This window comes from Phalacrocorax carbo, chromosome 12 (assembly GCF_963921805.1).
Source record: "Phalacrocorax carbo chromosome 12, bPhaCar2.1, whole genome shotgun sequence".
Lineage (NCBI taxonomy): Eukaryota > Metazoa > Chordata > Aves > Suliformes > Phalacrocoracidae > Phalacrocorax > Phalacrocorax carbo.
Window position 1 is genome coordinate 11,551,705 of NC_087524.1, and position 17,394 is coordinate 11,569,098.

At 47.2% G+C, this 17,394-nt stretch overlaps 1 protein-coding gene across 2 annotated transcripts in view; it reads right to left on the bottom strand.

Annotated features, from left to right (window-relative positions):
* Positions 1–16,588: 16,588 nt before the first annotated feature.
* Positions 16,589–17,394, bottom strand: part of XPNPEP1 (X-prolyl aminopeptidase 1) — a 32,489-nt gene continuing 31,683 nt past the window's right edge. For both annotated transcript variants that reach the window (XM_064464116.1, XM_064464115.1), the window contains one exon: positions 16,589–17,125. In XM_064464116.1, coding sequence (XP_064320186.1) covers positions 16,997–17,125 — 129 coding nt within the window. In that variant the 3' untranslated portion in view covers positions 16,589–16,996. The remainder of the gene's footprint in view (positions 17,126–17,394) is intronic.

Here is a 17,394-nt window from a genome sequence, read left to right on the forward strand (position 1 = left end):
TCACTCACCAGATGCGGACACCTATGTGGCGACAATGAAAAAACGTCTTTTAGGTAGCAGGAATAGATTTTGTTATAACTAAAAGCTATTACTTCTCTTTACAAAAATGATTTTGCCCTTCTTCTTATACCACTGCAGCTCCAACAATGCTCTCATAAATAATGAACATACTCAACTGTGTGGCAAGAAAATCTAAACACCACCATAGCTGCTACTCACTTAACTTAAAATATTCTAGTCGGATTTCCTCTCTGCTGTAACAAACATTATGTTTTCCCTCTTCTCAAACAACTGTGACACTCATGACTACATTGCAAGAAAGTTCCCTGCAAGCCCCCAGCATTATGCAGCCTCATTAGTAGCTTTGATTATTTATTCGGCACATCTCCAGCTTGCCTGAGCGGCCTTAAGACTCTCAGTCCTCTGCACTGATTCATATTGCTAGTGGTTAATACAGTTCAAATGCCAAAGGCAAGCCAAAGGGCAAAGCCAAAAATAGGTAGTAGCATCAGCTGGGAAAAGTAACCAACTCACATAATGTCAGTCACCCCGTGATGACCCCGTTGAGCTGGTGTTTAATAGGAGGCATTGAAAATGAAGACGTCATGCCTAAGGACACATTGATAACTTCATGGAAATGACCAAAACCCAGCACTGTTCTTCTCTGAGTTGTTTTTTTAACGATTGCTAATCTTGTTTAAGACAAAAAAAAAAAATGCAGTTTACTTGAATGCTCTGCCTTTACAGGGAGGTTTCATTTCATTCTTCCTTTCCTTCCTCTGAAGCACCAGATGCCAGACAGGATTAGACAGCAGTTTGAACTAGAACGCAAAAAAAAAAAAATAGCCTTAAGAAACATTTGCATTGCCTTAAAAATGCTCCTGGAACCAGACATTCAGAGGCTGGTCCTCATTTGAACCAGCTTGTTTTTGCCTTCACTGCAGTAGTGTTAAGGCCATTGACTGAAAGTTAACAAAGTTGTCTTAGGTGTAATGCCCCTGGGACAACCGACCAATGGTCCTTCGACCACCTCCAGTTTTCAGTGAGCAGGGCAGGAGCATACCTTCAGTCTGGTCTGGAAATGCCAAGTTTTGACCTCTTTGTTTTATACTGGAGGAAAAAGCCAGCTCACTCTTCATTTTGTTGGGAATCAGTTTCTTTAGAAGCGTTTCCTCTGATTTTCCAGAACAAATTGTCACCTAGAAATTCTTCATTGCTACACCAAAATGCAAGTGATGAGTATTATCACCAAAGGAAGCAACATCTGAATAAAAAATAGCTTTATTTTTAACTTTAAAAGCATGATGACCCCAGAGCTGTCCCACAGGAGTTATCCTTTATCACCACTGGATGAATAGAGATTTTTCTGGTTTGCAAAGCCCCAGTCATACATATTCATGCCAAAAAGAGTTCCTGTCAAAAAGGGTTTAATCAGACACAAGGCAGAATGTAGGTTACTCTTGCACCAATAGCTCCTGGTACGGTGATCTGCAAAGTGTCATAGCAACCAGTCCTGCAATGGGCTGAATATTCCCTGAGTTATGCCAACAACTCAAACCATGTCCTGGTTTGAGGTCAGAGCGAGCAACCAGCCCCAGGGCCTGCCGCCACCCTCCTCTTCAACCTGCCAATTTCCTGGGTTGACTTATATGACAAAAAAAAAGACATGAAGTGAAAAACCAGGAGGAATTTGGACTGAAAATGTTCTTTCCACTGGAGTTAAGCAGTACACAAAAGTTGAAACATTATGTTCAAGAGAAGACCTTTGAGAAGGCAGGTTCTCCACTTCATGAGGGTTGCTGGGATGGGATCTGGTTCCAGACACGACATTATTCCCATCTGTCTGTCTTGCCAGAACCCTTAAAGAATAGCTGGCTGTGCTGTGACATTCACAACATACCAGCTTGTAACAGGGAAAACACATCTAGCCTTACCTACACTCCTCCAGCCAACCAAAGCTCATGAGGGACCAGCACTAGAGAACCCAGGTCCCTGGAGAATCATGAGCTGGATGTTTCAGGAGTACTAGAAATGCTCTTGCTGCTTGTAGCTCATACAGCACAGTGTGGCCATGACGTGGCCTCAGACATGGAAGCCCAGATGATCTCCAGCCACAAAGCATCCCACCGTGAGGCAGTGTTATAGCTCCCATCATGTCTTCAAAGAGAGCTCTGGGACGCCACTGCCCTACAGCAGGCAGCTCCAACAGCTAGGCAAAGCATCTTTTCCCAAATTGTTTTACCCTGTGTTTCCCCCCAGTTCTACCATTCACAGTGTAATCAGCCTTCAGAGACCCCTCATCTCTTTGACCACATTCCCATCTCTACACATGCACACCATGTGCTTCTTATACTTTGCTGGGGACAAGGAGAAAACGGGAAGGGGTCATATCCCGCTTCAGAAAATGCTGATTGGATTATTTCAACCTGCTCCGTTCAAAATGTACTGTTATGGACCAACAAATAGCACACCCAGAGGTGACATTCCCCAAATAAACGATTACTTAAGGATTAGTCACGCAGCTGTACCGAAGGCATACGGCTGGCTTTGCAGGAAGGATAATTGCAGCAAAGATGAATACAGATGACTGATGCAGCCAGGGCAGGGACCTGTCCTTCCACGTCAGCTGGGTATAAAGCTTCTGGCTCGAGGTCTGTCTACCCTTATTTGGCGTCTCCTGGGTGCACCACTGCATTTGGTAATTACGGAAGGAAGGAAAACCTTTGCAAAAAGAAAGTGACAAATACAAGCAAGTGTCTGATTTCCCAAAAAAAATCTTGAGCAAGGCACTAAAAAGTCTTCCCCCTCCAGCTGGCAGTTTCTGAAGGACAGCAGAAAGACAGGAACTCTCTGAAGCATTTTAAATTGCAGAATTCATAGGGGTACCCAGGGAGCTCTTGCCACAGCCTGAGCACACAGCCATCGTATTGCACTGCAAGCGCAGATGCTCAGCAAACTCCCCTCCAAAGGGCCATTCCCTTTGAGCAAGCTGAGGCCAGGGAGTTCGCATCCTCCTTCACACCCAGGACCTGCACTCGCTTTGAGGAAAACTGTTCCCTGAAAGGCCCTAATCCAAATTTTAGCCCTGATAAGGGTGAAAAAAAAAATGCTACATCTGACTTCACTAAGGTTTCAAATCAACCCCGTTGCCTGTTATATTAATAATCACAGCTTTTAGCATACTGGAGCCCAGCAGTTTCTTAGGAAGTAGCAGATGCCCTTTGGTTGCTCTGCTTTTTTCCTACTGCTAACTTATTACCCTCATGACTCTGTCAAGAAAAATCCATGGGGCATTTCTTTCTTTTTGGAAAAAAACTTGTTCTGTAATAGGTAGATGATACATAGGCATATGACATCCCCTACGAAAAAAGACCAAACTCCTGCTCTCACCTAAAACCACGCACAATCACTGCCTATTTATGTCTCACTGCCCACAAAATCATGAATAAGTTTGATGGCAACAGGCCTTAATTTTACCAATTCTACCTTCATAATTTCAAACACTTGTCAGCCGCAAAAGAGTGCAAAGCAAACCACAGCTGACCAAAAAGCCATGAGGATTTTCTCCTTACTCTTTTTTCCCCTCCACCTTTTTTTCCCTTTAGCCATAGCTCTTTCCACAAGGAGTGTCCCTGGTAGAGACCAGGTCGTTTATGCTGGGTTCCTGCAAAGCTCTTGGACGCTTTGCATCGCTGTGTAACTATCAGCAGATTTTCCTAACGACATACACCGGTGCAGGGCCAGAGGAACGGAGGTGAATCCAGCTTGTTTGACACCTCCATGCCAAGCCCGCTCGTTTCTATTCGCTCGCGTCGGCCTCTTTTCTATTATTAAGGCCGAGCTTACAGGGGTTTCTGGGGAGCGCAGCCAAGCCCGCCTGCGGGGCCGGCAGCCCCGGGCTCCCCGCCCCGCTCACGGGCTCCCCAGCCGAGCCGAGCCGTGCCGGGGGACCCCATGGCCGGTCCGAGGGGTCCCTCTGGTGATGGGAAGCGGCGGCGCCTGGGAGCAGAGCAGGGGCTGCTCCCGCTCGTTCTCTCCGAAGCGCTAACTCCCCCGGGCCCGCCCCGCTGGAGCACCCCGGGGTGCCCCGCGCCGCCCCGGCAGCCCAGAGCGAGGGGCTCCGCGCCGGCCGCCGTGCGGGCTCCGACCCCGCGGAGGGGCAGCCTTGCACCAGGCCGGCGCCAAGACAGCGCACGCCGGGGCGCGGAGGGTGCCTCGCCCCGGAGCAGCGCAGGGTGCGCGGCCCCGCCGGCATCCCTCCCTCGCCGCCACCGCAGAGCGCGGAGGGGGGCAGCGGGTCACGGCCCAAAGGCAAAGCGAGGCGCTGCCTGCACTCGGGTTTTTTCAGGCTGCCGGATAAGCTGGTTTTTAGCAGAGCCAGAACTTTTATGAACAAGAAATATTCCTCCCTGGGCTTAAAAAAAAACTGAATCGGCGGTCCCTCCCCCCGACATGGAAAGCAGGGACACAGTCACTTAGCCCAGACTCCCACACATGCAGCATTTTGGGGTGAAGAGGAAGAACAGGGAAAGGATGGATCATCTTAGTGTAGTGGGCAGAGGCTGTTCCCACTGATGTAGTCCAAAATAATGAAATATTCTTTAGAAATTGAAATCCAGCCATTATTTACATTCCAAGTGCTCCAAACCACTAGATATGACTGATTCACCATCTCTAATGACTTGCCAAACCTGGGGGAAGGGGGTCAGATCCATGGAGGTTTTTCTAGGCCCCCCTGGGCTCAGGGGAGACCATAGCAGCTCTGCTAAGTGGAAAATAATGTGATGCTGGTCCCAGTCCTTCTTTCACACTCATTTAGCCAGGTGTGATGCTATCCAATAGTGGTGGCAATGCATTACTTTGACACTGGTGTAATTTAGCAGAGGGTTGTGTCTGCTTTTTTCCCTAAAGAGCCTTTTAAAAAAGTAAACTGTCAGACCTTCCTATTCAGGTCACTCCCAAGTCATGCTCTGCAATACAGTCTAGAGAAAAATGTAGAGTGTTTTCACTTTAAAGTGTGATGATAAAAGAATACCTGGTAGCCAGAGGGAAATTTCAAGGGGTGAGAGCAGTCCTTCCAACTCCTCTGGGGGTCTGACATTACGTACTCCTCAGGCAAGTAAGTTATTAACGTGCTTCATTCATGCCCTTTAGCAAGAAGCAGAACTAAGTGCAAATCCAAGTCCTAACTATTGCAAATTTCACGCCTAGTTTGGCATCGTAGTTTTTCCAGCTCTCATAAGTAGGTGTTTATAATCTGAGAAGCTCAGCTTTCATGGAAGAAGAAAAGTCTGCCTGAGCCCTGTCTGCAGAATACAGATGTTTCCAGTTGCACCCTTCCAGAGGGCAGTGTGCTAGCTGTCTGCCTGTGCTACAAGTCAGCAGCAAGGTGTTTTATAAAGCAGTGAGGATGGTGGCTCAGCAAACTGTTGAAGCATCTCTTATACAGCCCACACACATGGACCTGCCTGTGTTTCAGCACTGACACACTCCAGAAAGGTCCTGCCTGAATATCCCGGAAGGTGGCAATGCTCCTTCTTTCTCACTGACACCTGGACTCTCTAAAAGCTCAGTCTTGTCACCTCATGTGGGACTGGATACTTCTGCTCCACAATAACTATTTTCAGCGTGTTCATAAGTAATGGGCAGAGCTGGCCTTGTGACCGAGTGTCTCAGTCTGCTGCAGAACACAGACTACCTCTGCCTACAAGCAGCTTTCTTTGCAAAGGCACTCACTCACTCCATATCCCTTTTTTAGCCTAACAGCAAGGAGTTACAGGTGCCACCCAGCAAATGCTTTGCTCTTCTTATTACTTACCAGGAGAAGGTATTACTGCAGTCTTAGAGCTCTCTTGTCCGTTCAGTGCGCTCGTGCTTAGTGCTTCCTCTGCCTGGAAAAAGAGCATTAAGAAGAAAATTTATGCTGCAATTTATTCCTACTTTACTCCTGTCACATTAAAACTGCATCCAGTCCTGCTTATAATGACAGCCTTACTCCCTAGCAAGGCAATCCCCCTACCCTCAGAGGCGCCAATTCCCTCCACAATTCTCACAGTTAGTAATCAAACTCTCCCTTTCTTTGGCACCTTTAACCACCGAGCACTTTAGAGGAGCCAGTCAGTGCCACGGGAGCAAACAGGAAGACAGACTGACTTTGATTCTGATGGGCTCAAATTAGGCTACAGGGTCAGCCCCAAACTGTGTAGCTCCATCTGTGACAGACCCAGACTCCTTGCCTGATTTGCAGAGGGCAAAAACATCCACACAGCTTCTTGCAAGATGATTTCAAGATCTAAGTGTGAAATCAGTATGGACTGATACCAGCTTTTACCCAGCAATGTTTTAGTTGCCTGTTCTCCCTCTTCCCAACCCCAGCTGGGAAGGAAGACCTGAAGTTTGATTCACAAGCACTGCCATGACAGAGATGAAGCAGTGAGGACCTGGCATTTCAGAAGCTGTCTGGCAGCTTTGGTGTTACCAAGATACTTGGAGGGACTTCAACATGTTTGCCAGGTTCAGCACGTCACAATGTGTCGCACAAAGAAGCTGTAAACTCTTTTCTGCATCTAACTTGGACAAGCAAAACTTTTGACGCATACCCCTTTCAGATCCACCAAAACTCCCAACAGAGGCAGTTTCCTGAAGAGTCAGCTAGCTTTTGCCAAGGCCCACCAGGTAAGGAGGTGAGGTGTTTGTTTCTGCTTTGAGGATTTAACACATTCCTGTGTATAAATAACAGCAACATCCACCCTTGTCGCTTCTAACTGACAGGAGTGGGAGGACGTAGCTGGGAGGGGCGCAGTGGCTGGATGCATGTCCCCACCCGAACGGCAGACAGATCTTGCCATCCCCTGGCCCTGACAGCCAGCTGATGAAGCTCCTTTGTGGCACCCAGGTAAAGGTCACACCTTGCTAGAGCTCTTGGAGGATGATTTTTCCCACACACGTGAAGGAAAATATGCCCAAAACAAAATTAGGACGTAAAGCTGAAGGCTTATGGTACCTTTATGAAGCCTCAAACTCCATTAAAAAGTTGGTTTGTTTCCCAGAAGAGTTCAATCTTGTTTCATACTTAGGGAGAGAGTGGGGCGTTATTCACAGCACTTCACTTCAGGCTTCCTGGAGAAACCTCTCCTTTCTCTCCCCATGGGAAGCAAAGGCAGGCAGGACTCCAACCTCTCTAGCACCGACAGATGAATTAGTGCCCAGGTGCCCAGAGGTGGCATTTACACACAGTTTGTCAGCTTTGGGGCTGAAAAGCGTAAAATTTGACCCTGCCTAATTTTGGAGGCGTGCTGGGGGGATACTCATCCTGTCCAAAAAGACGAACATAGCTGTGAGCACGTCAGGATGTCCCAGACTAAGCACACCCACGGAAGGCAAAATTAGTGGGTGGTGCACAATATTAATTCGTCTCCTTATCCATGTGCACCAGGATGCTGCCTTTAATTAAATTAGCATAAGCTCTCTCTTTGACATTCTCATTTAAGATTACAGGCTTGAGGTTTTATCCCAGTAAATGCATAAAATGTGAACGCATCCGAGAGTCATTTTTTCCTGTCTCTCTGTACGCTCACTGTTTCTATTGTCTTAATGATCTGTTTTGTCTTTGCCAGCTGGGGTGTGTGTTACAGACCAAGCCAATGTTCAGTTCTCAAAAGGGGAGAGCAAATCACTACAGTGGCTTCTTTATTGCAGGGTTGTGGGGGCTCCCCAGTGAGATGGAGGAGCCTTATGGCTGTCATCTTCCCAGAAGTCATCCTCAGCCTGGGGGACAGGTACTAATTGAGAGCAATTTGTGCTGAGCTTGAATCTGCTCCTGCCCCGTTCACCAGGGCAGAGCTCGTATAGGTCCCTTGACCATTCTCCAGTAAATGGGAAGAGCTGTGGAAACGCTCTTCTCCCTGGGCTGTTTCCTCTTTTTTATAAGCACTTTCACACTGTCAAGTGGTGTGAAAATGTCATGGATAGCTGAGAGCCTTATTCAATGTGCAATGTACAGAGCAAAGATAGGTCATGCTGCACATACCAGGAGCTCCCCTGCACCTTCTTTAGGTAGGATTTGTTTCAGGCCTCTTCCGTGTGAAGTCCCTGGGCCACGCTGGCCCACCTGGCCAGGATGTCATGTCCAACTCACCACCCTCCACCACCTGTAGGTCTCCCTCCTTGCTGGGTTTCTGCCACCTAGGTAGCTGAGTGCCAGCCCAAAACCCATCCTGGATCCTTCATTGGACCCAGCCCTGTCACTTCAGACTATGTTCCCTGCCGCTGGGCACAGAAGGCTTGCTGGGAGGTGGTGAACCCAGGGAAACCAAGTAACCAAACTCCAGTTCCACTCACATGATTTCTGTGCTTCTATCCAGCCTTTGCATTTGCATGTTCCTCAATTAATCACTTTAAATTAATGCCTGCTGGTTTCCTCATGTCAATAAATGCACTAAATGCAAAACAATATCATCCTTACGGTGACTGTTTCTAGCTCTACAGCAGATTAAAACTAAATTTGCTGATGTTTCAAAACTGGCAAAATCATGCATCTGCAGTACAATTTTTAATGCTAGGCAGACTGTTATTAATGGTGGGATGGCTTGTATTAACAACTCTCCCATTATGAAACGCACTTTTAAATGCTTGACAGTATCAGCATAAAGCTCGCTTGTTTTATTGTTTAAAGGTGATGGAAACCTGCCTTACTGCGGGGTCATTACTAGATTAGTTGTGACTCTGCTGCTTTTCTGGTGACACTGCATTTCTCCTCTTGATTCAGCAGCTGGATCTTTTCTGGATTTGTACAATTCTTCCACCCTACTTTGGGAACCCGTCCTCTTCTTCTGCTGTAGGTCTAACTGTGTCCTAGATATTTCAACCTACAAAGACCACCTGACCTGTGATCAAGTGAGCGATGTCCCTCTGTCCACAGATAAATGATTAAATGGAGCCAGAATGCCTTCTTCTGGAGAGCCTCCTCCATACTACTATGAGTACTTTTCTGCCCTTGCAGAAAAGCCTCCCACTTTTTCAGGAGCTTTACCATTTATCCAGATAGCACACAGCAGCCTGTGATCACACATGTTGCAAGACACTCTGTGTATCTTCAGGCTCAGGGAAAGACAGCTGTCTCAGCCCTTCTTAAGATGGCTCACACCACTCAGGAGGAAGACTACGGTGGGTGAGCCCTGCCCTGGAGCCTGTCTTCCACCCCAGGACAGGAGTGTTAGGACCACGTTGGTTCAGGCGGGGTTGCTCCTGGACAAGGCCGTTCCCTTGGGACCACCCACACCTTGGCAGTGCCAACATCCCTTGCTAGAGGTTTGGATTCACATAGTCTCCGTCTTTCAGCCCACATCACACTTAATGAGCCAGACAGGCATTATGCCATCCTCTTTGCGACAGAAGCAGGGCGCAGTGTCCTCAGCCAACTATTAAAGCAACCTCCATGTGATTTTACAGCTAGGCCTGGTAGGATTCAAAGTTTATTTTTACTGAGAGTTGATGGTTAAAAGCTACATTAATTTCTGGTTGTCAGCTTTTACTGCCAGCTACCGTTCTTGCTCTCCACCCTGTCTCGGGGCCTGTCGTGCCCCCTCTTTAAAGCCGGCACCTCCCTGCCGCTCAGCTGGGGTCACAGAGAGACCAGAATCCAGAGTTGATAAGAAATTATAACCAGTGCTGCAGGAGCAAGAGACAGCACACACAAAAAAAGCTGTCTCCATTGATATTTCATAATTAAAAATTGAGTCCTACTGAGGCTCCTCAGAGCTGTGCTGAGCCTTTAATATAAAATGGGTTTGCAGCTTTTGGTGGAGAGACCCTGTGAGGAAGGGCGACGGAGCTGGGTATCTCTCCATCAGGCCGCTCACACTACCACAACTAGAAATGCTTCCAGGGGAGCTTTTTGCAGGAGATATTACATTTCAGCCTGGCTCCATAAGGGGCTGGTTATCCCAAAGTAGAGACAGTCTTATCTATTGCTTCCTGCCCAGGAAGGAGCTTGTATTGCTGACTCAGTGGTTGCTGTGGGGCAAATACATGGTGCTAGCACTATGGTGTTATGGAAACAGCCATCTTTGCTCCTGTGGTAATAATAAAAAGCATCTTTAAACAGCATTCATGCGGAGACAGGCTATTTTTTAAGCAACAGGCCAGGCACCTGCCTCCTGCCGCCTCTGCTTCGCAGCAGAAGCAGCGCAATGCCACCTGACTAGGGAGCAGCGAGGAGCACTTAACTCCACGGGACGTCTCTGCCACATCCCCTGCACCGCAAGGCACTCAGGTACCGTTACCCACAGCCTTCAGCAAAGGAAACGCAAAAGCATCAATGCCCAGGGTTATTTGCTTTGCCAAGTGGAAACCCTTGTTCCCATTCCCCTGTAGGAAACCCAAAGACAGTAACTGCTCCTGACATCTCTGCCCCGGGTGGTGAGCCCTTTTAACTGCCTTGCCATAACCTAGACAAGAGGTTGGAAGAAACATGTCTTACCATAGCTGGGCTGAGGGGAGCAGAGGTGAGGTGCAGTTTGCTTGCTAGTCTGTACTGGCCTACGGTCCCGCCCGCCCACAGGTGCCACAGCAGGTCTTAGATTCAGCGAGGACGCCCAAATGGCCACTAGCCACGAGTGTTGTCCACCAAACTGCTCAGCCCACGTGTACTCTGGCATTTCTCATCCAGCTGTGTTCAAAATCTGATTGATTCAGAGCTGCCCAGTGCCATCAGTTTCAACCTGAAATATTTCTAAAGTCTGAAAAGTTGAGACCTTTGTAAATGATGCGATCGCTTTGGAAGTGATAACGCAGCGCTGCTCCCAGAGGGGGGTCGGCAAAGGTCCTGACTGGGAAGCGTTGCCCAACGTGAAGGAGAGCTTTGCACGTCAATCCTGAGCCTTGTCACTTGAACACAGGTTTGTTTATTCCACCTAGCTGTAACCATGTGCCTGAGATGGCTGAGAGAGAAGCCTTGTCTGCTTCTCAAGCCAAGGGAGAAGGCACGAACCCCAAAAGGACGCCCCAGCTCACAAGTATGCTGGATCACTTCTGGGGTTTCCTTCCTCACTCCACTGACTGCAGAAAGCAAACATGATATTAGCTCTGCTTGATAGGATGAACACACAGCTCGATGCGTCTTTGCTACTCCTGTTTCTCAGGAGCAGTGTAATCGCGGCGGCAGGAGTTTTTCAGCAAAATGTTTGACTTTGGGGTTTTTCTACGGTTTTCTGTTTCTTATCTGAAAAATTCAAGTTCTTCAAAATTCAATCTGCGCAGGGGATTAGGGCCAGCTTTAATCAGGTTTATGTAAAAAAGTATAAACATAAAAAATATATAAATATAAATATATACGTTAAATATATAATATATAATAATATAATTATTAATAATTTATTATAATGTATGGTAAATAATTTGTGCTGGTTTATTAAAATAATGATTATATTTATAGATTATATATTACGTATATGTGGTATATATAATAAATATATTAAAATTTATAAATAGAAAGTAAAAAATGTTTTAATATGGTTTTAAAAATTGTCAGACTGCCTTGCTCCAGCAAATTCTAAATGGAAAGCTCCCAGCTTCTACTTTTTTTTTTTTTTTGCTTTAAAAATTAACCCAATCCTTTCAGTTTAATTAGAATTGCCAATATTTACAAAAATCACAAAAATTTACAAACCATTTTCTAAAACAATGTAAACTAAATGGTTTGAAAGATGTCGCTTTTTTGGCTCAATAATTTTTCCAGGTTTTTTGTTAGCAAAACTTTTCATGGTCTTCTCATGGCCTTATCGTCTCGTCCCAGAACAGAATAACCCTCCAAAATATTTTCAAAAGGCAGGCAAAAAAGTTTTCTTCTTTGTCTCTTGTTTTGACCGACTCTGAAATTGCAGTGATTGCTGTGGTGTTGAGCTCCCACAGGTGCTCAGGCTCCTGACGGGAGAAAGGGAATGTTAATTCCATGGTTGGCTTTACTTAAATAAAAAGAATATTTGTCCAAATATAATAGAATTCTTCGCAGACCCTGCCCCGATCAAGCTGTGCTCAGAAACATGCAATCTGACTATCCTTATTTTAGCAAACTGACTGTCAGTCTTTGCAGCCCAGCAGGAAGACGGGCTATTAACAAGTCAGGTATTTATAGCGCAGATGCCAATAATTTGGAGTATTTAATCACAACGTACTTTGATTTGTCCACAGCTCAGACAAACGAGCTGGCTGTGCCAAGGGCCATGGCTGAGTACGGGGTGGCTCTGGGTCTATCTAATACCACAGAATCACAGAATCATTAAGGTTGGAAAAGACTTCTAAGATCATCAAGTCCAACCACCAACCCAACACCCCCAGGCCTGCTAAACCATACCCCAAAAGTGCTACGTCCACACATTTTTTTAACTCCTCCAGGGATGGTGACTCCAGCACCTCTCTGGGCAGCCTGTGCCAGTGCCTGACCACTTTTTCAGTGAAGAAATTTTTCATTAGGTATCTCCTTGTTCTTGTATAAAAAGAAGAAATAATGGACCCAACCTCTCATCAAGCCATGCTGGATTATCCCATCTCCAGCCAAGGCCAGATCCTGTACATCTGCTAAGGCTCAGCTCTCTGTGGTCTTAAAGAAGCTGCAAGTGGGGATGGGGAAGATTTGCCTTTTCTGACTAATGGCATGATATGTATTTTGCTTGCAAAATGCCTCTCAGATATGAAATTTCACAAATCTTATGAAAAGGTCTTTTCTGAGTGCCCAGAGAAGGTGCACAAGCTAATCCTGTAGCACTGAGATGATAAAAGCACACCCTGAAGGAATGAATAATTGAAGCCTGGCCCTAAATATTAATAGTATACAAGGGGAAGAGAACACTTCCCTCAGCTTTGCACTTACCAAGCTGCCTGTTTGGATTTGAGCAGAGATATTCTCACCACCACTCCAAGCTCCTTAAATCCCCTCCTAGAAGGCTGTGGCACCCCAAACTAATGCTACCTTCGTCTGAAATTCCCCGGCTCATTTTGTATTCAAACCTCAAGAGGAACGTGGTGGTGTTTATCGGAAGATGAGCTCCAAATGCAAACAGGAGCAAAGGATGCTTACGGAGTCCCCTGCCACTGCAGATGGGAGAGCACATCTGCGCAGGAGACAGGTTGCACAGAGGGACCTGGCGCGCAGTAAGCAGGGGCTTATTCCCGCTCCGGAGGTACCCAGCCAGGGCTGCTTGACACGATACTGGGGTGATGGGGGCTTATCAGAGGTTCATGGTAGACCCTCTCCAGTGGGTTAATGCTCCGTTTTGGGAGACGTTTACAACATGCTGGCCCCAGACTGGTTTTTAAGCAGGCTCAGTACAATGCAGCTCTGTGCATGGCAGTTGCAGGGACCAGGCTTTGTGCTCACCTGGTTGCCAGCCCATACAAACTGCCCCGGAGGCTGCTGTGAGAAAGGGCTTGCAAGTAAGCACGCACACAGGAGGCAACCCACCTTCAGGCTCTGTGGGCAAAAGGCTCCCATGACACCAGGAGCCAGAGCAAACCACTGGCAGGTATGTGAAAAATGGGTGGGACTGATTTTTTTTTTCTTCAAATGCCACCTGAGTGTGGAAATTGCACTGCAGACGGTGCATCACAGGAGCAGGGCAGCAACCTGTGCCAGGAGCCTGCACTCCTGGGAGAGCTGGTGATGGGCAGCCCTGAGGGACAACACAGTTGAAGGTGCAGCCTTCACCAGCTCTCAGTCCAGTAAAATATAATTAATTTAAATTAAAAAAAGAAAGAAGGGTTTCTCTCTGACTGTTGATACGACTTAGGCTGCTCTCTGCTGGCTCTGTGTGCTCCCTGAATGTTTGTGGTCAGGATCACTGTCGGTGCTGCATGCACTAACATTCACCCCTGGATCAAGCCCTGGGCTGGGAGCGGGGATGGATGGGTTGGATGAAGTGATAGGACCGGGTGGCTTACCCCAGCAAGGACCCCTGCAAGAGAGGCTGTATAAGGAGCAGAAATGTGCTTTGCAGCAAGATCTAAACTATGAGACACCCAGTGGGTTAAAAATACTGCAAAACTGAATGGCTTGAAAATAGACCATTAAGCATGCTGTTATTGAAAATGCCCCTTCCTTCCCACAACAACAACAACAACAAAAAAAGCCTTTATGCAAAAAATATATATATTTTTTAATCAATCAACTAAAATTACATTTTTCACTTGAACAACACAATTCTATGGTCATTTCTGTAGATAGCACACATTAAAAAATAAAACCCAATCCTGACAGGAACTTGGTTTCCATTCATTCTTTTCCTTGCTCCTCTCTTCCTTAACTTTCTTCTTCCACCAGGAGAGGGGGAGAGACCACCCAGGGAACACAGGCACTGATGGAATAAATCAAAACCTGGAAGAAGAAAAAAAAAGAAGCCAATTTTAATTTCCATTGGAAACCTGAAGCTTAGACAGGGAAGTATGTAAACTGTAGTTGCATATTCAAGGAGCGAATAGGGAGACAAGTGCCTTAGCGTTAGGAATGGTGTCAGCCAGCCCTGCCCTGGTGCCACATCCGAGACAGGGGTAGAGATCTTCAAGCTGTGGCCAAGATGCAGTGGCAGATTCCCTGCAACAAAGCCCACAGGGTCAAGGTTGCATGGAGGGACGGGGTGGGGAGTGAAGGGCAGGAGCTACCTGCGGAGGCTCCCTGGGTGGTGCCTAGAGGAGACAACCAGTCCGGGCTGCCTCACCTCTGGCCCTGTGCACTGCAGGAGACTTTGGGATGGGAAAGAGCCATGAATTTCTGGGATCTGGGTGGGAACAGTCCCAGGTTGGCATCTGGCCATAAAGAGGGAATTGAGGTGGGGAAAAGGCCTAACAAGGACATTCAAACCTAGCAAATTGCTTTCAGTGTCATGTCCTCCATCCCCACCAAGGTGTCTAAGCCAACCACGGCAGCTTTGGGTCAAGAGGACAAAAGCTTCCCTGGCTGTTGTGTTTCACCATTTGGTAGAAATCCTCCTCTTCTGCCTTCCCGTGGGAAACACTTGCCCTCAAATTTGAGGAGAGACCTACCCAGGCTGGGTCTCTGCCACGACATCGGAACGCCGTTCTTGGGATCATCTGTAGTCAGCAGCACAGCCCCACCACGGGTCCACGCTGACCAGCAGTCGTCTCCTTGAACTGCCACCATCAGCCTGGAGAGCAGCTGCTTCCCAGCCTCCTAGGTCTCCCTCCCGGCCGGGAGAGGCTGTGGCGTCCAGCAGACAACTCCCTGATCATTCAGCCTCGCTGCACACACATCGATTTTGCTGGGAAAGACCCGATTTATCACAGCACAACCTGCTCAGAGATCCCCCACTTGTCCTTCGGTCCTGCAGCGCAGGCAGTACTGACAGAGGCAACAGGCACCTTGGCAGAAACGTTTTCCCCGATCTGCTTTAGTCAATAGCACATACTCCGGAGACACTGCGGACTGCTTGATGCATGAGTCGGGTTTCCCACAGACACAGCTGAGACAAAAGCTAATGCGTGGAGGTGGTGGGAAACCACTTGGATATTTAAATACATGTACATGTCTGCAGAGACTGGGGTGTGAAAATGACCTTTTAAAGCACTTATTGCACTTCTGTTTTATCACCTTCTTGGACAACATAGCTAAGAAGCCAGGCAACCTTGTTTCTCTTCCAGTCTTTTCTGTTTGGCTACATGACACTGCTTCCAATTTCCAAATTTCCAGAACTCTTGAGGGAAATACGAGATTAATATTTCCCTCTAAGAATTTCGGGGGGGGGGGGGGGGGGGGGGGAGGGATATGAAGATCACGCATACAAACACTTCCATTTGCACAGAGCACTTCTTTAAAATAACAAGAATTTGAAATGCTGTTACCCAATTGCTCTTTTTAGATCTAATATCGAACTTGAGTTTGGTCAAAACACTTTCAGTGTAAATGTTAAGAATGGCTGCCTCTTTCAGTAAACATATTCTTACCCCATCACATAACATTATGGACAATGCCTTGATGCACCTGCACGCAGGGACTTTCAGAAGACCACAGAGCAGGGAACTCCCCCTCCGGGGAGGGAAGCTCTCATACCTGCGTTTAACTTGCAGTAGGTCGCTTAACCGCTAGATGTCTTTGTGCACCGCCTGGCACCCTGCGCAAGGCTCCCGGCAGCCAAGGCCCGGCTGATTGTCAGCGGAAGCTGCAGAGGCCTTCTTTTGTCCGTTGTATGCATTAATTTTTTTTTAACTTAATAATTGCTTTCTGTCCAGGAAGAGCTGCAATTCCATGATACTGCCCACACCTCCTGCACTGCCAAGGGTTATGTCAGTACTCACTAAGCCATAACAACAGACAGAAGTACTGGCCTGGGTGCCCTGCACACATAAACCTCTGCCCAGCGTCACCACATCCCTTCCACGATCCGCCACAAAGCACAGGCAGAACTGACTGTCAGGCCTCTCGTTACATCTGCCACCGCCTCGCACAGGGCAGCCCTATACCTATTTCTTTACTGTCTGAGCTGCACGCACACATAAAGGGGAATTATCTGGTTCTTGCCCTTTTTCAAGCTGTCAAACCCAACACATCACTGACTGCAAGAGAAGGCAGACAGAGCAAACAGCGGGTTGGAATCTTTTATTCAGTAATCAGTCCTGCTGTGTGGGTAGCATCTTAGCAACTGGAACTTAAGTATGCAAAAATACTGAGTTTTCACAGTGAAAAACCAGACAGTATAAAATATTCCAGTATTGCCTCTTAGAACCATTATTTCAATAAGACCCCTGTTTCAAAGGCAACATGCTGATTTATTTTGTTTGCTCGCTATTCTCAACCCCTCCCCCAAAAAAAAAAACCCTGTTCAGACAGTAACCTTCCTTACCCCCACATTACCCGCACTACATGAAATCCCCTCCTGATTTCCAGAGGTTTATTGAAGAACATTCTCCCAGTGGTGTCAAGGGCCAAGAAGACATAGATGATTGTGACACCGAGCGGTCCTGATGTTCTACACACCAGACAACTGTGGTGCTACTGAACTCTGCTGAGAGGCTCCGTCTCCTGTATGAGCCACCGAAGAGCTTCGTGCCGGCCTTGCCTCTCCAGTTCTGCTCCAATTACTTCCCTGCACTTCTGATGGTAGTCGTTCACCCAGTCACACTAGAGGAAGAAAGGGGTTATGACATTCAGTATAAACACAGAAGAGTTGGTGCCCTTACAAGCTGTGTACGGCCAGAGACATTTGTAGGCCCTTGTGCTTCTTGGGCTCGAGCTCTTACGCTGAGACAGGATCCTGTCCCAAAGAGACAGACCTCTAATACATGGAAGTGACTTGTAAATTTGATTGGGGAGGAACTGAAGCAATTAGTCCCAGGTTTTCAGAGAAGCCAAGGTTCAGTTCAGCTGACAAGTGTTTAAAGTCTCAGCAA